Here is a 24623-nt window from a genome sequence, read left to right on the forward strand (position 1 = left end):
CCTCGTGGAATGAAAAAGATTCCCATCTATATACAGAAGAGACAAAGGGAAGAAACTCTTACACATTACCTCCATTTACCACTATCTAAATGGCTACCCATCAAATGGATGTTTACCATTATAAGCCAGATTCAAGGGTGTCTTCATTATTTTGACCCTTCCATCTAGAAAATCTGTATAGTATTGTGTAGTAATGTATTTGCTACATGTTGCTATCTGTATTTTGAATTTTGATCAGTACTTGTGTGAATTCTTTCACAGATGTGAACTTTTTAATTATGACCTTGGGTGCTTATTGTTTGTTGTTTTCATGTACATTGCTACATTTTTTGTTTGTTTGAGTAACATATTTATTAGAGAAAAGACATCAGAAACATAAAGTCTGACTAAAACATTATGACTTTACTTTATAGAAAAGCATGAACAATCATCAGCAAAGAGTAAAGAGGTGACAGTGCAGTTGCTAGCCTCTGGGAATGTTTGTTCCTACCTCTGAGGCCAATCTCCACTAGTGGTTTGGAAGTAATTGGAGAGTGATCTCCCTTATTTCAGCAGTCCTGTGGGCATAAATACCCTTGTATGCAAGAGTATGGCCTTTAGGCTTGTCAGTCTTGCTGCATGATGTTGGGAGTTGATGATCTGTATTTTCATCCTCCTGTGCTGTATGTCTCTGTTCCAGCTGTGAACCAGAAAGTCCAGCTGTCATTACCTTTAACTAGTGACTAGAGGTCCATCACATTGTGAGATTGCCATATACCAGAAATACAATTTGTCACTTGATTGCTAGTTAAAAGGATGGCAGCTATTCACAGCATATCCTTTTAGAAGATACCATCATATTGTTGAGCCATGTGGCATAATGGCCAGCTGTTCCATATTATGCAGAGTCATACACGATTCACCGAGTCGATTCCATTTTGCTGCACTTTCTGGCCAAGTGGTTTTTATGAATCAGCTATCCAGCTGCCCACCCACCACACTTTGCAGTTGGCCATACCAGCAAAACAAATTGTGTCGCTTTCTTAGCCATCAGTTCTAGTGGCAAAATAGTTATTTATGGTGTATCCATTGAGTAGATATGATGCCACACAGGACATTAGCACAGCCTCATCCACACTGATGGATATGTTCTGTGCATACATGCAAACAATGCTGGAGGAGAACAACTCCCACAGTGATTGCTAGGACAACCTTGATCAAGTAACATATTCCAACCCCACCACAGAGCATATGGCTTTCAGTTTTAAAGCAGTCATGGAAAATTACTGATTTTTGCTAATACTTGGCAGCTATTTACAGCATATCCTTTTAGAAGATACCATCCTTTTGGTATAGTACCTAGTTTCTGACCTTGGACAACAACATTGGGATGGTTAACATGGGAACCCTGCTGTTTTATAAGGTAGTTCAGCATATTTTTGTTGTCAGCTCCAAGCTAGTGTGGAATATGATGGCAACTGCTTTGGCACGTCATCTGGCATTGATAGCAATATTTTGCTTGCTGAGAATTCAGGCAGTGGATCTTATTAGAGGAGACATATCTCCACTTGTCTTCACTGAACTCGCATCATACTATGTTCTTAGGCATGTCATTGCAGTTTGGTGGTAGAAATAAAGGAGATCAAACACTGCCCAACAGCAATAGCATTGACCGTAGTCTAATTTCAGGTGGCAACAAATCTCTCAATTCAGGAGGCAGTTCAGTAGAGGGGATAGGGAGCCAGGTTTATCTCCAAGCCTCTTAACGATTGTTGCTTGTTGCTGACTTGCCATTGGTCTGTAGGCACCAGATTCCTTTTTTTTTTTTTTGCAGTCTTGAATGGAATGGACTTTTTGCTGCAAAATAAATGGATGATCCAAGTTGTTTTGGCGGTGCTCTGGAGTTTGTTTAATCAGTCCCTTCTCATATTCGTTTTCCCCTGCAATGATGTTCATGTGTCTGATCTAGAGAAGGCAGAAATCTTGCAGAAGGAGACATGTTCATTACTCTGCAAGTGGGGAGTGGAGATAGTTTTCAAGCCATGCTCTCATAGCTGAGAAATGGTTGCCATCACCAGGAAACCAAAAGGTGGTTATCTGCTTCCTCTCCTTGGTTGATGTTGAGAGAAAGGGAGAGAGGCAAGAACTAATTAATGTTCTCAAGCATAATTTGAGATATATGAAGGAAGGTCATGAGCCTGACAACATCTTTCTTCAGGTGAAGGCCAGGAAGAGGATATAACTCCTCAAGCCCTGGCATGATGGCTAAAATGGGGGCTTTGTTCAGCATTCTCTGAGGTCTCACATGGTCACACATGCCTAATGAAATTTCAGATAATGAGATCAGAGCGATCTCTGAGTCATGCATTTAGATAAAGTAATTAAGTCCAAGACATCATTAAAGCTGTTGACTGGCATGCTTAGTCAACATTCTCAAATTTCTATTGTTACAGAGATCTAATGTCACACAGAGAGAGAATTCAATAAAGTGGGTAAAATGGCTACAGCCCAGATGGCCAACATACATAGCTGCAACAACACAACTTATTAACATAGGTTTTGTGGTTTCTCTGAATTCACCTGGATATTTTCTTGGTAAGGAAAAGACATTCTCAACATCATACATGTTTATTGCCATCATGGGTTATGTGACCATTGTATTTGCTGTCATGTTAGGAGAGAAGTTTTTCCTACATATAGGAAATCCAGCCATTCCCATGATGGGTTCCTGTGATAGGGTTTCACACACATGCATTATCCTATTACCCATTGTCCAAAGACTAATGTGATCAGGGAATGTAATCAGCAAAGAAAGTAAACATTTTTATAAATGGTATTTCTATGAGAATATTGAGCCACACCTCCCTGCAAATGCAAGCATACCTGTTGGTATATCGCTTTATTGAAACTGGTAAGCATCCAGTTGATGAGTAACTTCCTAATGGTGGTAAGGGGAAGTAAAGACTTTCTTCCCTTTGTATAATATATATATATATATATTAGAGAGAGGTGGTGGAGTTTATTTCGTAACATTAATGTGAATGGAATACTGTCAGAGAAATAAAATGTCCAAAAATAGTTAATTTTTTGTTTTCCTGTTTGCTTACAGCAAGCCACAATACTCAAAGAAGATCTTCCTGGCTTTGTATTCGAGTCCAACAGGGGCACTAAGCACTCTTTTACTGCTGAAACCACACTAGGACCAGAATTCATCTCAGGTTGGGGTGGGAAAAAAAGCAAGAAATTCAAATCGAAAGTGGATGCTTTGCAAGCTAAGGTATGTTCTAATGACCTCCTTTTTTGCAAGCTTACGTTGAGCTCTCATTTTCTTTTTTTTAAATGCCTATTTAAATATCATGAATGTTTAAAAATTCTTGACTCTACAATTCAAAACTGAAGCTCAAAGAAATAAAACTTTGATACATGATTAATGCATTTAGAACATAATTACACATTTGGAATTGTCATGATTTCTTTTCTTTTCCAGCTGGTCAAATTTCAGTGAAATAGTACATGAAGTTTAATATTTGATCTTGGACTTATGAGTTTGAGATTTGCACTGTTTCTAAAGGTATTGGCGAGAGGGAGTCAGTAGGCACTTAAATTAATTATGTGCAGGTGATGATAGAAAATCCAGACTAAAATAAGTGCTCAGCATTGACCAGTCCAATGAAAATATGATGTACAGTTTTTCTTTGACCCTCCTCCCATTTCTGGCATAGCACTTAAATTGGTTGTTATAGTCCAACTTCAGAAGGCATATAAAACAGTACTGGTTATCTATTGAGATCTGGTTTTATTAAAGCACTTATTGGAAGAAAAGTTGGTAGGTAGTTAGTATGGAATCATGCCTATTAAAATGAATATTCTTGAAACATTCACAGTACCCACATTCTTAGACAGTTTTCACGTAGGTGAGACCTGCGACCTACAGAATTCTTGAACTGCATTTCAGTATAGCATTAGTTGGTGTATACTAAATAAGAAGGGTGATGGTTGTTCTTTTATACTGTTGTTTACATGGGAAGATTCCATGAGTGAATGTGGACAGTGGACTGGATGAAATGTTATTATGCACTTTGTAGTTTGGAATCACATTTTTTAGTTAGAAATCTGTACCAGTACTTATACATGCTTTAGTAAAGTCAGTAAGTTTTACATTGGAGCATCTTCTTAATGGATAGGCAGGTTATTCTGGAGGTTTGCACTGCAGACTCAGGATTATAGGGCAAGTTTGAGTCAAGACAGGGTTAATGCTGCTGTGTGTTCATCAGAAGTCAGTTGTTTTTCCCTATTACACCTTTGAACCCAGCTGTGAATAGGAACAAGCTTTGGAAGGGTGTGGAGGTGGAATTTCAGATAGGTTTAGGTAACATAGGATTGGCTTGCATCTCATCTGTGGGAGTAGTCAGAGATAGCATCTTAAGAGTACGGAAATTTTGATATGAATGAACCTTGGGTATGAGAACCTAAGTTGTCAAAATGGAAAGATGTTTTAACAACTTTTATCTAATTGCAGGTGAAGAGTCTGGCCAGTGAGATTTATGAGCAGTATTTCATGTCAGCTGAGGCCTTGCCCCGCAGTGTTGTGTACAAAATGAGAACAATTGTACAGCAGTTAGAGGCAGCATGTGCCAAGCAGATTACACAGGTCAAGGTATTTAATAACTCCTTTAACTCCTCACATAACAAATCTCATATCAGGTATTAATTTTGAGAGCTCTTTCAACCTTTCAGTCATTTATTCATAAGAACAAAGTCTTATAAGAAATACGTACAAAGGGTTTGCATGCATGCTATTAATCAGATAATCTAGATTTTAAAAGATAGATAGGTAGATGGATAGTTAGTTATATAGAGATAGATAGGTAGATGGATAGTTAGTTATATAGAGATAGATAGGTAGATGGATAGTTAGTTATATAGAGATAGATAGGTAGATGGATAGTTAGTTATATAGAGATAGATAGGTAGATGGATAGTTAGTTATATAGAGATGGATACTTATTTACATAGGCTTGGAAATTAAAACTGCTCTTATTGCAGAAGAGCTTGACTTATACCATCAGTGACTTACTTTTCATACTGCAAACAACCATGTACACTCTTTACATTTGGGTCAGTTTCGGTAGAGCTGATTCAGTATTGATGCATCACAGTATTTATAGTGTATCAAGATACAGACTCTACCTATTGATACATGGTGATAGTAGAATGAAATGTGACTAATGATACAAACTGTCCAAAAGTATATGTTTTCTTGTTATCTTTGCATCCCTATGAATTAAGTAAACGATTAGGCCTCTTATAACAAATTAATCCCCTCAAGAATTTCTACTTTAATTTTTTTCAACGGGATTTTTGTACAATTTCATATTATTCTATCTGTTTGAAGATCCCGTATAACATTAATCCCTTTTGTGCTCAGTTATATTTTTACTAAATATGTATTGTTAACCCTTTACCTCATAGAGCAAAGTTACCCAGTGCAGTGTGCTATAAATAGAACACCTGTTACCTATTTGACTGCATACACATTGGCCTGCCTGTTAACTGTTAAGCAATGTAGTGAATGTTACGTTTAACAGCAATTTTAACCATTTTGCATTTTTGGTACACATCTATTATGTATGGAAAAATTTAACAGTGAAGTCCGATCGTTATAGCTGTGTAATTATTTTTCATGGAAGAATTTTTTATGTGCTTTAAAATCTACATCACTAAGTCATTTGAATTTGATAATTTATAAAAACTAATTGCTGCCTACATCAATATCAAAGCCTTTACCTAAGTTATTGAAGCTTTCATAGTTGTGATTCTAATAGTGAAAACTTTGTAAGTACTGAATGAAATCCGCGACCTCCATTTTGGAGAGTGGAGAATACAACCCACTTACTTTAAATAGCAGATTTTGACCAGAGCATAAACAGTGACCACGTGATCTGACATAATGGTCATTCGCAGAAATGAATGTAGTATCTAATAGGGGGTTTCCACCAAAGGTGGCGATACAAAAACCCGCTTAAAATAGCTGATGTTTACAGCAGATGTCAAAGGTGCTTCCATGCGAATGGAGTAGAGGCGTCAAAAGACGCTTCCATGCAAATAGAGTAGAGGCGTCAAAATGCGCTTTCATGAGGTAATTTGTTAACTCATCAGAATACCTTTTGCAGGTTCTAACGATGGTGTTTGGGAGAATCTTGTTTATTTGACCCAGTTAACATTCCCTAATTTCAGCATTTGTGTGATAGTCTACATTAGAAAAGCTAAAGTTACTATTAGATGATAAATTATTCTCAGTTTCTTTAAATTATCAGTGTTGTTCTTATTTTTCTAGCAGTAAAATTTCAAACGGATAACTGAAAAATTGACTAGTCTCACCAACATTTTAAGGACAGGCAGGATTGGTCATGTAACCATATACAACTAAATATTGTTTCCCAAATGCATTTGTTAGATCTGGCAAAGGGATCATACACAATAAAAATCCAATACAATACAACTCTTAGTCAGAAATCCCTGAAGGGTTTGGCCAGTTGACAAACTTTTCCCATCAACTCACTATATTTACCAAATTAATTCCATCACACTTATCTTTGCAACTTCTAAGAATTTTAGTTCATTCTGTCATGTGATGACAGGGATTAATACTTGAATGTATTTTTTAAATAACACACAATACATAGGTTCAGTATCAACTCTATTGTAAATATAAATAATCTTTGGCATAATGGGGCAAATCCTGTCACAGCACACTGCACCAGCCGAGCTTCGAATTGTTTCTATAGGAATACCTCAGGAAGAGAGACTTGAGGGAGTTTGTAGGGTTGTGAAGAGTGTCCGACACCTGTATGTGGAGCTGCAACTAATGTTTAAAATTAAATGCAGCATCTGCACTGAAAGGAATGCATCTCTACAGATGTATCAGTTATATGAATGACGCCTAACTGACAATGTTTGATCACATGCTTCAACTCAATCATCTGATTGGTTCAACATGACAACATATCTAAATTTAGTTATTAGCTTATTAACATATATTGGCTGCAATGACATCATGTCTGGGCATAGAACCATAGTAGACAAAGAGGGGCCCAGCAAGGAGCCAGAGAAGGATGCACTGTGTATTACTTAAACTACATTTAACCAATTAAATTATATGTACATAGATATGTACATTTTGATTGGTATGGTAAATATTTGTTCCTGCTGAAGTTTTCTTGGCACTAATACTTCATCCCATACAATAGTTCCATGAATAATCTACCTTCCCTAAAAGTACATAATCATATTCTGATGAAATAAATGACCCCTCCCCCTCCTTGTATTAAATATAAAAGCAGGAACCTACATACGACTTGGATATAAGCAATAAAGCAAATCCTATTAAGAAAGCACAATTTACATTTGTTAACTGTCCAATTTTACAGAAATATTGGGCACTGACGAGTTTGTATTCAAAAATACCCCTCAAGAACGGCCACCCCTCTACACGGGCAGCGGCCAGCATATTAGTACAAAAATGGAAAATGTTCCCCTTATGAATGGCCACTTTTTTATTCAGATGTATCCAGAACTAATAATAAATTTATATCGTGACATAAGGTAAGCAATCAGATTATTTCTATTATCGATACATGTCTCCCAATGTCAAGTTTCCGTTACTGAAAGAAGTGTTGACTAAAGTACATGTAACACTAAGATTAATATTATATCATTGTCTGTAAAAGCCGACGTTTACAGGAAATGGGCTCAACAATGTTATGATAGAGTTTTGGGCTTCACACATCTGTCAAGTTCTTCTCTTTGATGATTACAACTGAACGTAATTGCCAAGATCATAATAGAGTCAGCTTAGGCTAAAAATAGATTTTGTGCATTAACACACACTCAAAGAAATTAACCTTGAACATATCAGGGTACCAGACCATGACCGAAAAATTGTGTGACAACACATTTATAGCTTCTTTGATGAAGACTGCATTTTGTCCACTTGACAAAAGTTTTGTCTGCATAATTAAATTGCAAACAGTTAGCAACAGATGAATAAATCATTACCAGACATTTACATGTCATCTCGTAAATGGAGACGTGTTATTTTAGAAGAAAGTTGGTTATTCTAATCGACAGCATCGGGTGAGGTGGGGAGGGGGGACTTGCAGAACAATTTTATGTACCAAGATTTAAATTAGATTTTTGAATGGTTTTGCAATGCATTGTGCATGACAACAATACCCGCTTGCATATTGCGCTTATGCCAAGAATAAAAACTGTTATTGTATATTCAGTTGAAATAAGTCTATTATTATAACAGGAAGAACCTTTTAATAATTAACGTTACTTTTAAACGAAATATTAAATGCTTTGAAGTAAGTAGCTTTCTTACTACATACATTACATATACTTCTCGCAAAAGGTTTTGTCCCCCTCTGGAAAGGCCACCTGTTTTGTAAGGCCACTTTACCAGTGCAGAAGGGGTGGCCGTAAAACCTGTTATGAGAGATCGCCCCTTCTGCCAACCAAAAGCGGTCTCTCAGGACAGGTGGTCACTCATAAGAGGTATGTGAAAATGGACTGGTTTTCAGGGTCAGTAGTTAGCATTGTTGAAAAATAAATAATACCCATACTCACTGTACATGTATCATATCCTTTATTCATAAATCTTGTTAAATATTGCATGCATTCCTCTCAAAATATCTTTTTATAATAAAGATATACATCTATCAAACAACGAGAATAAAATTCATGTGTCAACATCACATTAATATGTACAAAAAATGAACAGTTAGATATGATGTATATGTCTTATTCTATACACTTATTCACTTGTTTTTTTAAGAAATCCATTATACTTCTTTGTTGACATGTTTTACTCAGCTGTTTGGTCTGAACATGTATCTCAGTTATTGCCTTTTCCTGAATCAACTTTCCACTTGTATGTTTTTACTCCTTGCAACACAAAACCACTCCCATACTCGCTCGTTCAGATCTCTGTAAACTGTCCATCGTGCCGTGGCATATTTCCTCTGTGCTTGTGCACCTTTCTGCCATTCGTTTCTAATGGACTCCTTGTCTTTGATTACATTTTGAACTTGCGTTTTACCAACGCTTAAGCTGACTGCTATTTTGCGAGCGGTCTCCCCTTTTTCATTTCTTTCAATGACATTAATCCTTTCTTCCAGTGTTAAAATTTTTCTTTTTTTCAGCGGAGATTCTGCCATTGTTATTAGTGTTGAGATTATAAAGACTATCGGTTTTGATCAGGTTTTGGGGAAATGTGGAGTAAATATATATTATGTACCAATGAATGAAACCAAAAATCATAATTAACTCATCAAGAAACAATACATTTATTCTGAGACGAAGTTTAAATCAACAGCGTTATAGCTCTATAAACAAAGGTTGCGACCATCTGCACCCAGGTAAACAGATGGTGGCTTGGTGAAACACTAACAAAAGAAATAAAAAATAATTTTAAAAAAATCCGGAAATGATTCTCAATTACTAGTATTAAAGACAATGAGCTTATTCACCCTCCAGGCATTATGGATTAACTGGAAAGACAAACGATGTACTCAAACCTACACTGAAGCCCTTTCAAACGATTTCTCACTGGGACATAAGGACTACTGGGGTTTTGTGAGTTTTCATAAAGATAAAAAATACAAATCTCTAAATTGACTGTGTATATCCATCATTACTCCCTTTGATGTTACTCTTACTGGCTATTCACATGACTTTGGCACTACAATGGCGGTTAGTGACATGTACTTTAGCCTGGTTTACAGCAGTTTACAAATGACACCGTACGCTGGAGTTGTAAATTTCACAAAAATGGTACTGTAGGAAGACAAATTCTTTTTAAATACTTTATTAGAGCAATCTTTACTATTTATGCAGTCTTTGTTACAAAGGATTAAATGATGGTTAGAGGTGTTTATCTCGATATATGGTTGTTCAACTATAGTGTTATTTAATGTGCACTTTGTTTGCATACTACATTTATCCCGAGCTCTAGTGTTTACAAAGGATTAAGGAAAGGTCAGTGGTGTCAATCTGTTTTGTTTTTTTGGCGATGCGGTTGTTCATAGCAGTGTCAAAATGAATATTTTGCCAAGAAATCACGGTCGCTGGTCGCGTTCAGCAGGTGGTTGTTCATAACAGAGCGTTTATATAGTAAAATTGATCCGTGCATTACGATTGTGGTCGGAAATGACAGGTGGTCGCTCATAGCAGAGGTCGCTCATGACAGGTTTTACTGTACATGCATTACATATCCTTCTCACAAAAATTTTTGTCCCCCTCTGGAACGGCCACCTGTATTGTAAGGCCACTTTACCAGTACAGAAGGGGTGGCCGTATAAGAAGGGGATCACTGTACATTCAGATTGTACAGAAGAATAGAATTTTATGTATTTAGTCCAAAGTTGTTGCTTCTTTTGTACGCACAGTCCATGTTTAATGATGTTGTTGTCAATTAATGTAAACTATGCTATCAGGACATTTTTGGATATTCTGTGTAAACTATGCTATCAGGACATCTTTGGATATTCTGTGTAAACTATGCTATCAGGGCATTTTAAATTAATAGTGATTGATAATTGTGAGAGTTCACTTATGTAAAATCATATAACTGAACACCACAAATTAGTCTTTGTCACTAAGCAGTTTAAAAGACATGATTATCATGTTGATGATTAAGACCTGATTTGAAGTTGCAAGTCTGTATTTTGCAGTGTTCACAAGATACGACATGAATTCAAAACAAAAAATACAGTTAAGTTCCATACCAGGGAGAAATATGCCCAAAATAATTAGTGTTCTTATTTTGAGCTTTTAATACATGTATGTTAGTTTTTCTATCTTTAGACAGCTTTATTTCTTCTTTTTTTTTTAATTTATACAAATATTCTATTAAATTTAGGATGGCTGCTTATTTTTGCATACTTGCATTACAAATTGAATTATTTCTTGAAGAGTCATTTTATTTTTATTTTTTTATTCAATCTAGAATGTTTGGTTACATGCAAACTGTACGCACTACAAAAAACAGATAAAAAGATCTGCTGAAGAAATGAGCTTATATCTGATTATTTAGAAAGCAACCTGTTTGTGCTCTGGTATTAAAATGGTAATGAAACAGATGGATAGTTGAGACTATTATTAGGAATTGGTTGAAATTTCATGATTAATGATTGATTTGTCATAATCATTGACTATTAGTGATAATGTTTCAGTAAAATTGTACAGAATAACTTCATGGTAACTGCTAGATTATTAAATGACAGGTGGTAGTGGATTTGAACCAGTCACAGTTTGTGTCTAAAAAGAAATTTATTTGGAGCAGGTAAATATGTTTTGTTACTCTGAGTTCAGAGAAGAAAGCTTGAAAAATAAGATGTAGACAGAAAATATCTATATAAATAATGTTTAATGCAGCCCTTTGATTGTTTACTTATTGCAGACGGCAGATGGTGAAGTGACATGGAAAGAGGACATGTGGTCAGCACTTGAGGAACTCATGAATATATTAAAGGAAGAACATGCTGTGTCAGCTTTTGAGTTGTACTCCAGTGGGATTGTCCAGACCCTTCTCAATGTCCTAAGCAATGTAAGAATCAGTGCATCACAGAATATTGTTGATAGAATGTTTTATGAACCTATATTTTATTTCAGGAACTTCACAGTTGTAATATCACTCAGTGATGACACCTGATGTTTTGCCTTGTGTACATTGTATCAGAATGCATAGCTCACAGGAAATAAATATGCAGGAACCAACACAGTTTGTCAGGTACATCTTACATGTAAATATGGAACATGTTTGTAATGAACAAAGTGAGGTAATGACTTCTGCATAATTGCTGGAGCTTTATACTCTCTGTAGAGTAGTGACTGAAATGAATAGGCAAGTCTTCTGAAGTCTTACATCCGTGTTCAGTATTTAATAATTTCAGAATTAATTTTACATAAGTGCTAGGAGCTTTATAATGTTGACTGAAATGAACAGGCTGGCTTCTGGATTCATGCATCTATCTTCAGTATGTAATAATTACAGAATTAATTTTATGTATTTGTTGAGAACTTTATATTTACTGTAGAGTAGTGACTGAGAGAAATAAGCAAGGCTTCTGGACTCTTGCATCTATCTTCAATATGTAATAGTTTCAGACAGTTCTCATTTACAGTCAAAGAATATAACTTTTTCTCCCTCAAGTTTGATGATACGATCTTGTGTTAACAATATTATTTACATTTAACATTGAGCAGATCTGTTATGGTGGGCTTGTAACCACAACACTAAACTGTTGATGATGATTTGTTCATCAAAACAGTTTTTTTTTAATTGTTAAGTAGGGGTGAAATGATTATTGATATATCAATACCTTGATAGTTTCGCTGAAACGATACACAATTTGATACAAGAGACGGACAGTCGATACAAAACAATACTTACTGTATGCATGTTATTTTAGTCTTCAGCAGTCATGAATACAGTAAAACTTGTTATGAGAGACCATCCTTTCTGCCAACAAAAAGCGGTCTCTTATAGCAGGTGTGCACAAAAAGACCAGTTTCCAAGGTTCAGTTTCAGAACGATTTCAAGAAAAATAACTACAAACATTGTACATATATTCTATTCTTTATTAATAGTTCTTGCTAAAATATTGTATGCATTCATCAAAAAACAAAATTATATAGCAATAAAGATATACTTCTATCATTAAACATGAAATTAATTTAAATTTGAAGTTCACATGTTTTAGCATATGAAATCATTTCTGAATAACTTGTTTTCCTTTATAACAACCTATATTTGTTTTACCAATGTTTAAACTGCTTTTTTGCAAGTGGTCTGCTCTTTTTCACTTCTTTCAGTTACAATAATTGTGTTCTCCAGCCTTAAAATTTGTTTCTTTAGCTGGAGGTTTGTCCATTGTTATTTAGGTTCTAGTTGTTAAAATAATTACTGCTCAGTTGTAATATCGAATGTAAAGATGGTTTTGAATGGGTGTGGGAAAATATGAAAAATCTTTACAGGTGCATTGCATATCTAACAATTAATGAAATAAAAAGAAACAATTATCTTATCCATAAACAGAACCATTTACTCAATGGCTTCATTCAAAGATGACATACAGGGATTAACTCTGTAAGCAAAATATGTAACCCAGTCACACCAACTTGAATAGACGACAGCTTTGTGATTGGGATGTAATCACTTAACATCGGGGGGAAATACAACAAACACTACAAGTCTTGAACACTATCAGTCAAATCCCGCAATGATTCTCTCTTGCTGGTTTAATAGACAGTGACCTTATTCACCCCCAGCAATATGGATTAACTCTAAAGACAAACAATATATGTGACCACTACATCAACTTTGGCACTAGAATGGCAATTTGTGACATGTACATTAGCCTGGTTTATGGATTGTAGCATCTATCACCGGTAGCAATAATCCTTTTTTTATTTAATATTCCTTTTGTGTTTGTTTCTGATCAGAACAGTTATTACTAATGCAGCAGTCATTGTAACAGTTGATTACATATAGGTCAGTGTTGTCTGTCTGTTCTCGCAATATGGTCGTCGATAGGTATGCCGGGTCCTACGATAAGGCCGGAAAGCAGGCTAAGTGCTGGAATAATTAGTTTGGTTCCCTGCTTTTTATGTTCCCTGTGTTGCTCACTTCTATACGGATAGCAGAGAACAACGCAGGAAGCATATGAAGCAGGGAACCAGACTAGGAAATAATTTACATATACTTTAGTCTGATTTACGACAGAAACTATAAAACACTATAGACATGGCAAAAAAAATTCAGACATTGGTAGCCAGCCTATTTTTTAAAAATTTAAAAAATTTAGAATGATATGTGCGGTCATTTCTTACAAGGAATAAACAAAGGTCGGTGGAGTTTATCCTCGTTTTTGCGATGCAGTCATTCATAGCAGTGTCAAAATGCATATTTTGCCAAGACATCGCAGTCGCTGGTCACATTCAGCAGGTAGTCGCTCATAACAGCATTTATATAATAAAATCGATTCGTGTATTATGATTGTGGTCGGAAAGGACAGGTGGTTGCTCATAGTAGAGGTCACTCATAGCAGTTTTTACTATAATTATTATTAGTTACCAAGTTATCCTGTAAAATTATAGTCCATCTCAAACAGCATTTGCAGTCGCAGGCACTCACATTTATTAGTAAAAATGAAAAGGATTATTTGAGAATACCCACTCGCTGTCTACAAGTTAACACAAAGTGACATGGTCTGTAATCTGGCCCCTCCCATTTAATGCTAATTATCTTAATCTAGAAGTATGTTCAGCATATACTATACATTCCAGATGTGTTCCACATGTATAATGAAATATTTTACTCATCATTTAATTACCACTTTCACGTGAAGTTTATACTATGAATTGTAACTTGACTCCTTTGATCGATTTGAAAGTTACATTACCAGTGTGTTGCACCTTGAAATATGTTACATTGAATTCTCATTTGTGGTTATTGCTTGTTCCACTCCAGGTTAAATAATAACCACCAATCAAAAATCAATGTAGCTTATTCTCTGTGCGATAAATAGGAAGCATTGGCAGAGCAAAAGAGAGACTTCGCGGCAAAGTCATTAAATATGTAAAGTGCTTAAGTGAGATGCTGTCATTGCATGAATCGTGCAAAATTTGTACAATTTCACATGCTTGGAGAACAGCGAAATGTTAAAAATTCCTGCAAATTCATTGAAAGTCTCGCATATGTGCTCAGCAAAGTATACAATTTTTATTTAACCATTCTTATCAAGACATCTGTTTTTCAGGTTGCAACTGTTCCACATCTGGGTTCTTTAAGCACGACATGAATGGTTGTGAAACTAAATTTGATTAGAACAATATACCCAGGAATAAAAACTAGGGTGTGGTTTAAACCATTCATGAAGAAAGTGTTGCAAATGCATGTTTAAAATATGGGCTTCCTTGAAAACCGAAAATGTCTGATTCCTGGCATGGTTCATTATGATTTCATTTGGCAAATGCTTGCTGATGATAGTGATGATGACAGTAATTTTTAAAATTATGAAGTATATAAGATTATTGGAGCTGGGAAAGTATTAATAGAGACATCAGTGAGTGATTTTTGCCCAAAATGGTGTTAAATACGAGTTAGATCTACATGCTGGTTGGTCAAAAAATAGATGGCATGACCCTTTCAGTGGTATTTCAAAATTAAGTGTAGAATACTGAACCTAATTAAATTACAGACAATTTAAACGTAAAGTGCACTTTTCCTGTTTTTAATTAATCAGATTCACCCTGCAGATCATATGCTACAAAATGATATACATGTATCCATACCAGGGATAAGATAAATTGAATAAATTAAGGGTTGCAAAATGCAAGTAAGAAGTAAAGATATTTAATTTAATACCTCTGTCTGCACAGGCATTGATGGACTAAATACCCTTATACAGCTGTATGGAGCAGATAAGAAATATGGCACATTAGTTAGTAAACTACTGATTTAACAAAGGAAATTCATGTTAGTGAAAAATCCTATTTTGGAGCAGATGTAAGAAAAGATAATATCTGTGATCTCTGGAAAATTGTACATAACAGTCACAGAGATCAGTTTCCCAACATATTCAAGCTGACAAAGCTAACTATGTATATGCCCCTTCAGAAATAAGCACAGAACAATATTGACACAAAGAAAAGGTGCACAGTATAGTCAAAATTAACAAATTAATGCTTATACAACTAGAGGTGACATCTGTCAAAGATGTTGATTTCAGTAGATCTATAAGAAAGTGGAAGAAAGAGACATTGAAGTTTAGATAAATATTGACCTATAACCATTTCTTTTTCCTTTTTTCTTTAATAAAGGGGGAGGTCTCCCTTAAGATAAAATCCTGTCATTATCTCTTGATAAATTGTACATAGGAAACGGAATTTGGAATTTCTCTTTTTTATGCAAAGATATTTAACCAGTGAATGAAGGTGCTGATGGAATAAATGAAATAGCATAGATTAAGCAATGGGGCAGATTTCAAAATGTGTAAGTTTATCTCCTTGTGTAAGTTTAAAGAAAATTGTAGAATAGGACTGGGTGTAGTCAGTAGTTTTTCTTCTTCACTAATAAATTACAAATACCTGTGGCTGCGGCAGTCTTTAGCATCTGCAGGAAATAAAATGTAATAGATTTTTTGGAATTCAACCTTATTCCCATGCCTTGATTCGTTCTAGATGTGATTTTCTTTGCAAAAGAAAATTGAATCATTTCTTCTGTTTTGAAGATAACCTCATAATGTATTCCAAGTGTAACTGTGACACGAAATCGGTATAAATGTTTTCAAATCATTCAGGTTGTACAAAAAAACAGGCGTTAAATGGAACCACCATTAAATGGCCTAAAACAATGGATAAAATTCCCTGCAAACATCGGGCAGTCGGTTTAGAAGTATTGTTGATATCTTCTCCAATATGAGAATTGCATTTGAATTTATGACAACTATATGTCTGTCTGTAGTCTGCATACTGAAAATACAACCAAGAATATCAACATACATGAAAGGGCACCACCTACCTTCCAAAGATGGAAAGACCATCAAGTTCATTTGTGCATTAATATGTATTATATCACAGGCTGCGTATCATGAATCATATCGATATAGACACAGGTGTATTGTTTCACCCCTATTGTTAAGAGATTAAAAAAATCTTTTTTTTAAAAATCCTTCAGTATGTAATATCTGAAATTTTGTCTGCCAATGTTGGCAATCAGTGAACATTATTCTGCTTTTTTCTGTGTTGTAAAATGTATGTTTTTATCTAGTCATTTCAAAGTGCTTGAACAATGTGCATTGACAAGGAGTTCAGGATATGCTGCCTGAGCATTACAAGTATATAAAAGTATAAACTGAAATCATTATTTGTGTGTGTGTGTGTGTGTGTGTGTGTGTGCGTGCGTGCATGCGTATGTGTGTGTGTTACAGTAGACGGTCATGGTTTTCTTTGCATAGTGTCTATTACCCATTATTTCTTTTAATTGAGTTATGTTATATTTTAACAGAATATAGAAGATGAAGACAGTAAGGGTAGTCAAAAGAGAACTAAAGCTAGAATAAATCTCTTCAAGTTGGTGTTCAGAGAAAGAGAAAGGTTAGTTATATATTTGAATCTCTTTTCTTTAAATCTGCAGAAAATTTCACACAGTGCATGTCATGGCTTCAGATTTTAGTCCCTTTTGAAATTCCACTTAATCTTTGATTCCCAAGAAAAACTCTATGGGCTTTTCATATGCAGTAGGTTTCATTAGAATACTGTCAGACCTGGTAATGTGATACTGCAAGGCAGTGCAGATGCACTAATCATGTATCGTTGACTGACATTTGATTTGAATTTAGTTGCATTATGACACAATAACTCCTGCAATGAAACCTGAGCTCCATCATTCTAGTGTGTGCGAATAATAGCAACAAAGTCTGGTGTTTTTATTTGTGATGGCCTTTCCATACTTTATACTGCTTGTGCAGTCATATGACTTTAAATCCATTTAGGCTTGCTCAATACAATTGCCAGTCATAAGTTGATTAAGGTTTACCTTATGACTCAGATCAGGATGCTGAACTTGTTTTTGAAAACTTGGAGGCTATTAATAATTAGGATGCAATTCTGGGACCTCAGATTGAATTGAAATTATTGACGCTCTGAGGAAATTGGTGCTTCTGAGTTGGAGCTGGTTAGGCCTCAGACATGAATCTCCAAGGAAGACAATGAAATTTGAGTAAATATTTCCACAGCTATGTTGCCAGCAATACAGTAGCTAGGACATAATCAAACCACTTGAGGAATATTGTGTACTATATGTAAAATAATTTTACATCGAAAGTCAGTTGTCTAAACTTTACAGTTTCAGTAAGATGTCGCGCACTCACAGTACCATGTGCATTCATCGAAGGCCAGGATGAAGCAGTAAGATTTTTACCACCTTGTAATTTTTCTGACTCACCCCTTTTTTGAAGTCAAATGGAAGAGTATCCATCTCCAGCGAATTCCTGGCAGCATCACAATATCTTACCTGATATTTTTGTGAATATAGTAAAAAAATAATTATTATATCCTCATTTTTTTCTGCGTTAACTTTACATTATCAGAATCGTGCAATATTACCCAATACTGAACTCATGTGCAAATACACATATTGCATTCATGTGCATAAAGGAACTACTTTCTATTGTAAACAAACAATGGATGCAGATGCCAGCACTTTTGATTTGTAAACAAATCATGTACACTCGCTTAGTAGGTGCTTTACGTTGTGGTTGTTTAAATGTTTCTGAATGAAATAAAGCAGATCTTTCATGGACTGCCACATCCCAGCTGCTTTGGCACATTCCATGTTAACTTTGTTGATACAATGTTTTGGATTTAGGCTAGCTATACAACAGATGCAAGAAAGGGTCCTTACAAATAACATACAAGTGACAAGTCATATACTGTCTTCTTTAGCTGGTGATAAGAATGGCAAAGAAACATGCTTACAGTTTTACATCCTGAATTTCCTCAAAATGTACTTTCTTTGTTCTGCAAATCTGAATTACATGAGCCATTTCATAGGTTCTCAATCTTGATTACACATTTTAAAATTGTACTGTAATTTTGAATACAAGTGCAATTCCATCCTCCTTACTGCACTCAAAATGAAATAAACATTAAATTCCATAGTGTCTTCTTGATAATTGCTATTGAAAGACTTCATATTTTTCCCACATTATGATTTCAAACATTCAGTGACAGAAACAGAAACAAATTTGCAGATGTCAACAGGCTTCTCCCACGCTTCTTCAATCTGATGTATTTCAAGTGGAATTATCACATATAAATCCAGCCCGTAATCATGAAATTTCGTAGTATCAAAAAAATTACCAAAATCTATTCATTCCAGATCAGATGGAAAAGTTATTGCAGTGCGCATTCATTCACAATATGACTCCAAATTTCAGTTTTAACTAGACACGCCATTTTCTTTTGAAAGTTATTTCGAGTGCGTGACTAAGTTCAAATTTATCTGTGCGCAGTAATAATATTGCTGTTGTGTAATGATTGTGTATTTAGTTTGGAATACGGCATACATTCAGTTACTTTGTTTCTTATAGTGTATTTTGTTAATATAATTAAGCATTAGGTAGAATAAAAAAATTAGCATGTAATAAAAAGGTTACTGCATTTGTATGGGAAAATATGAACTCGTTTTGTCAGATGGATATACTGCACTCCCAAGGTTGTGCAGTATTTCCATTCAAAAAACTTGCTTATATTTTCCCATACAAATGCAGTAACCTATAAATATATGCTTTCAGATTGCTCATGGGCAATATGCATATTTTTTCATTGTTATCATTTATATGAATAAACCTCAGAGAATGTAGTTGTTTTGCTAAATCCATTAAAATTTGATAGCCTTGATTTACAGTAATTTAACACCATTGCATTTTAAACAAATTTGATAAATTGGCATATCTGTGACAAAATTTTGGGGCTTCTGGCGTACGTTGGGTTTGTTTGTGTGTGGGTTTGTTGACTGGTTTGGTTCAAGTTTTTTTTCTAGCACCTGTAGCTTAGTAACCCATTTGATGATTGTCTTCCTTTTTCAAAGATAAGATTATCATGTCCTCCTTCTCCCTCAGTATGATTTAACTCAGGGTTCGGTCATGGGGTCAAGAATTTTAATAGGGACATATTTTTGTTCAAGATTTTTTTTCTAGCACTAGTAGCTCAGTAATCCTTTACCTGATTAACTTTATACTTGGAATATAACGTCATCACTTACTCATCTTTTGGTACCATTCTTGTCCATGGGTTCTCCCAGTGGGTGGGATATGGGGTTACAAATTATAGGGGGGATACATTTTAATAAAAAATTTTATACCTCTGCTATGGAGGCAGGATGAATCTTCATGTCCATTCTTCCATCTGGCTTTCACACTTTTGTTTCTGTTTTATAACTTTAAAACAGTTTTAGATTTAACAATTAAATTTGGTATCATACAGTTGTCATTAGAAAGGGTGGTACATAGTCAAGGTCAAAGTCATGACAATTTTTTATTTTCCATCTTTCATTTTGGCTCTCTAACTTTAAAGCCATTTGAAATTAAGATATGTGTCATGTACTGCACTGGGGGTTCTATCTTAAAGGTCATGGCTCATTTATATTTGCTATCTCAGTTTTCCATCTACTTCATAACTTTAAAGCCATTTGTGATTTAGGGATGAAGTTTGGTATACTTGTACCTTATGGCAGGAAAGTTCAGTATAAATGACCTTGACAGTCCTGTATTCAAGGTCAATGTCACAACTCTGAATTTTCTGTTTTCCATCACTTTCTTTTTCACTCTAACTTTAAAGCTGTTTTTATCAACAGATGCAACATAGTCATCATTAACATATGTATACCACATTTTGGGGTCTGATCTTAAAGGTCAGTGTCTTGATGTTATATGTTGATACACTTCCCTTTCCAGTGAAAAATTTAGAGCTACATGAGATGAAGAAATTTGATGTGCATGTTATACCCATGTTGGGTATCCATTTTCACAGTCAAGGTCACAGGTCAATCTTTTCGGTTGCAGTCACATTTGCCCTTCTGCTTTATGACCAAAGAGTTGTTTACAAAAATGGTTGAATGTTTGGTTTGGTGTTTTACAGCACAGGAACACAAATAGGTTATTTCATGTCAAGGCAGTTGTTGTAAATTATCTTGCCCAAAGATACTTCATGGTAGCTGACTTAGGCCAGTCTGATGTTAGTATTCAAATTAGCCTTTTGGTTGCCAGTCCAGCATGTTAATCACCACCACACATCATAAAAGGCAACTTCTTTGCTGTGGGTTGCATACCATGTCATTGGAAAAATATACTCAAAGTACAAGCTTTACTCAATTGACCCTTGCCACCGGTCACTTTCAAACTGTATGCAAAATAATTAAACCAAATATCAATATATCCCATAAAGCTTGTCATGACAGGACAACTGATCAGACCAGGCTCTTTTGACCACCTGTTTAGCTGAAGTTGAGGCCAAAATTATTTAGTGCATTGAAGCAGCAACCATCTGTCTCTCCTGTATTCAACTACCTGGATCCACTTCTCCAATGACATGGTATGCAACCCACAGCAAAGAAGTCGAGGAATTTGTGCAAGCCACAGCTTGACTTAACAAAGCTGTTAAGCCCTATACCATTGAAGCTGAAGTAGAGAAGAAAGCTTCCACAAATGACCACAAGATAAATGAAATAGTCTTCATGCTATGAAACCCAGGCCAGCATCTGCTGAAACAGACAGTGAGATAATTAAGACAATCAGTATAACAATGTGGCTGTCAGGACATCTGATGTGTAAAAACATGAAAATCAAGCTCATGACAAGAGCCGGAAATTGCTGATTTCATGGACATAGAATCAGTGTATCACAAAAGATTCACAACTCTTCTATAAAGAAACCAGTTAAATCCACTCCACCAAAAGAGCAGCAGACTGTTGGCATACTGTAAACCAAAAAAGGAGAGAATCAAAGAATCTGTTGGATGTCCTTAAGGATCTGATAATCCTATCAAGCACTTTAAAAAGTTTGGGAGTCGGGAGAGTATGGTCACAGGAGAAATCCCTGATATCACACAAGTGAAAACATCAGAAGTACCATACTTCATCCACTTTCAAAAATATGCTGACATATTAATACATTGAAACTGCCAAGGATTAAAGGCAAATATTGATGAAATTAGTCTTCTGGTTAAAGATCAGGATCCAATAACTGTTTGTCTTCAGAATACCATTTTAAAAGAAAATGAGTCAATGTTAAACACTTTGTCATTGGTTGTCCCGAGTGGCCGAGTGGTCTAAAGCACTTACCATTACAGATCACTGCCATCTCACCTCTGTCTGCGTGGGTTTGAGTCTTGGGCTCGGCTAATGTGGGTACGTGAGAAAGCTTGCTGGTAGCTTCTTGTGGGTCAGTGGTTCTTTCCAGGGTTTTCCCAGGTTCTTCCTCCACCATTAATACTGGCCGCCATGTATATCCTATCTTGTGCTGAAAAATGGCATTAAACCCCATTACAACAACAACAACAACAGCTTTGTCATGTACAGCAACTTTTCAAGAAATACCGATAAGTCTTCATGAGGATTGTCATTCATCATAAATAATAAAATTAATCACTGCCAAATATATCTCAGTACTTCTTTACAGGCTATTGCCATTCATGTGTTGTTATATAAAACTTTTCACCTTCTTCAGTATATGTCCAGCCTAGCACTCCAGTCATTCAATCTGATTTGGCCATATTCTTAAACAGTTGCTGCTGACTTTTGTTGTCTTTGATGACTTTAATGGCCACCATACACCTGGGACTGGAAAGATATGTATGATAGAGGGAAAAAGAATACTTTGTTTCAAACAGAATCTCTGCCTTTGTAATGATAAGTAATTCCTACCTTTATCCTGCCGCAGAATCCTACCCATCTTTAGATTTGACTGTCTGCAGTCCAGCTCTTTTACTTGAATTCTCTTGGGATGTTTGTGACGATGTATGTGGTAGTGACCACTTTCCAGTATATTCGAGGGGGCTCCAAGTGGCCGAGTGGTCTACAGTGCTCTCCGTTACGGATCACTGCCATCTCACCTCTGTCTGCGTGGGTTCGAGTCTCGGATTCAGCCATTGTGGGTATGTGAGAAAGCTTGCCAGTAGCTTCTCGTGGGTTGGTGGTTCTTTATGGGGTTTTCCTGGGTTCTTCCTCCACCATTAATACTGGCCGCCATGTATAGCCTATCGTGTGATGAAAAATGGCGTTAAAACCTACGACAACAACAACAACAAAAAAACCAGTATATTTGAGAGAGTATATTTCCCAGACCTCAAGGGCTTGGGCAGAGATGGAAATTAAACAATCCAGATTGGGAAATGTTTCAGTCCCTCAGTGAGTCGAAGACAAAGTCATCAAAGACAATCATGCATCAGATTGTTTTAACAGTATAATGGATCCTTGACAGTGTCATGGATCATTGAAATTGTATCAGATCCTTGACAGTATAATGGATCCTTGACATTGTAATGTAACCCTGACAGTATAATGGATCCTTGATATTGTAATGGAACCTTGACAGTATAATGGATCCATGACATCGTAATGGATCCTTGACAATAATAATGGATCCTTGACAGTGTAATGGATCCTTGACAGTGTAATGGATCCTTGACAGTGTAATGGATCCTTGACAGTGTAACGGATCCTTGACAGTGTCATGGATCCTTGACAATCTAATGGATCCTATTACTCTTATTAACAAAAATACTACAGGATATTGCCGGGGATACATTACCAACTCCTAAATGTGTAAAGAAACTAAGGTTTGATGATGCGTATAAAGGTGCCATTAGGGAATGGAAAAAGATTCGTTAAAATTTCAATGCAAATTCAAGAACTGAAAATCTGAATAAATACTGTATATATCAAACTAAAGCTTGTCATACAATGCGAGAGAGCAAGAGGAGTTCATGGAAATCCTACATCTCTACATTGAACTCATGCAGCTCTATTAAATCGGTATGAGATACACAAAAAATAATGGACAAGAACAAAAGCAGCTGTACCAGGCATTTACAAAAATCTAATGTTGCAACCATATCAGAACTCCTGGATACATTGGCTGAAACATTCTTGAAGAACTCAAGAGAGAATTATTCTGAAAACTTCAGCTGAGTCACAAATTTTAAAGAGAAGGTTCTTATGTATTTTAAATCTGTTAACACCGAAGGTTATCTTTAGATGCTTGATCCAATACACAATCAGGGACTTTAACCATATCTGGGTGCATTTAGATTTAACTTCTCCTTCAGAAAGCCTCAGTGTTGAGACAAATGAACCATCGTTTTATGTGAGATGATTGAAATTGGCTCTTATGCCAAAATACCCAACCTTGTACCTTTTGGAAACCAAATTTGAGTCCACCATTTGTAATACGAATTTATCATCATTTAGAGAGATGCCATATGTCACTATATGCAGATGGTTCAGAGATGGAGATGACATTGAAGCTTCCATTGCAAGATTCCTTGCAGCATCTTGAGCCGTGTACTGGATAAAGTCTTCATTCTTACTGCAGAAATTACAGTCATACACAAAGCTTTGAACTATGTTGAAACCATTTAAAAAAACAAATTTCATCATAATTTTGGGTGCTATTTCTACATTGAAAACCTTGCATGATCTTAAATCTGATGACCCATTATTTTTTCAGATATTAGAGAAACATAATGTTCTCATACAGCCTGGGAATAGTAGTCTGTACTGTTGGGTGTCTAATCATAATTTGGATAAAGGGGAATGAAAGGGTAGTCAAAGCTGCCAATGCTGCCTTACAGTCGCCCGTCTCTGAATGGAAGATTCTATATACTGACTTCAGATGTTGTATAAACAGCATGCTCTTCATGGCAAAATATGTGGAAGGAAAACTCCCCTTCAAACTAAAGAACATCACACTAACTTTTTGAGAGTGGCACGGCATATATAGAACCAGGTGATATTGTTCAGGTTGCATATTGGACACACATTTCTGATTTGGGCATACCTTCTGTATGGTTAACCT

The 24623-nt window shown here is 35.7% G+C and overlaps 1 protein-coding gene across 5 annotated transcripts in view; it reads left to right on the plus strand.

Moving 5' to 3' along the window:
- Nucleotides 1-24623, plus strand: part of LOC149804628 (E3 ubiquitin-protein ligase HECTD1-like) — a 212023-nt gene that overhangs the window by 90261 nt on the left and 97139 nt on the right. For 4 of the 5 annotated variants that reach the window (XM_089942605.1, XM_089942598.1, XM_089942612.1 and 1 more), the window contains exons 14-17: nt 3089-3256; nt 4499-4636; nt 11444-11590; nt 17054-17142. In XM_089942605.1, the coding sequence (XP_089798731.1) occupies nt 3089-3256; nt 4499-4636; nt 11444-11590; nt 17054-17142 (542 nt within the window). The remainder of the gene's footprint in view (nt 1-3088; nt 3257-4498; nt 4637-11443; nt 11591-17053; nt 17143-24623) is intronic. The other variant, XM_089942619.1, reaches the window with a different exon arrangement.

Source organism: Sinohyriopsis cumingii, chromosome 2 (genome assembly GCF_028554795.1).
Source record: "Sinohyriopsis cumingii isolate HCF-2022 chromosome 2, ASM2855479v2, whole genome shotgun sequence".
Taxonomy (NCBI): Eukaryota; Metazoa; Mollusca; class Bivalvia; order Unionida; family Unionidae; genus Sinohyriopsis; species Sinohyriopsis cumingii.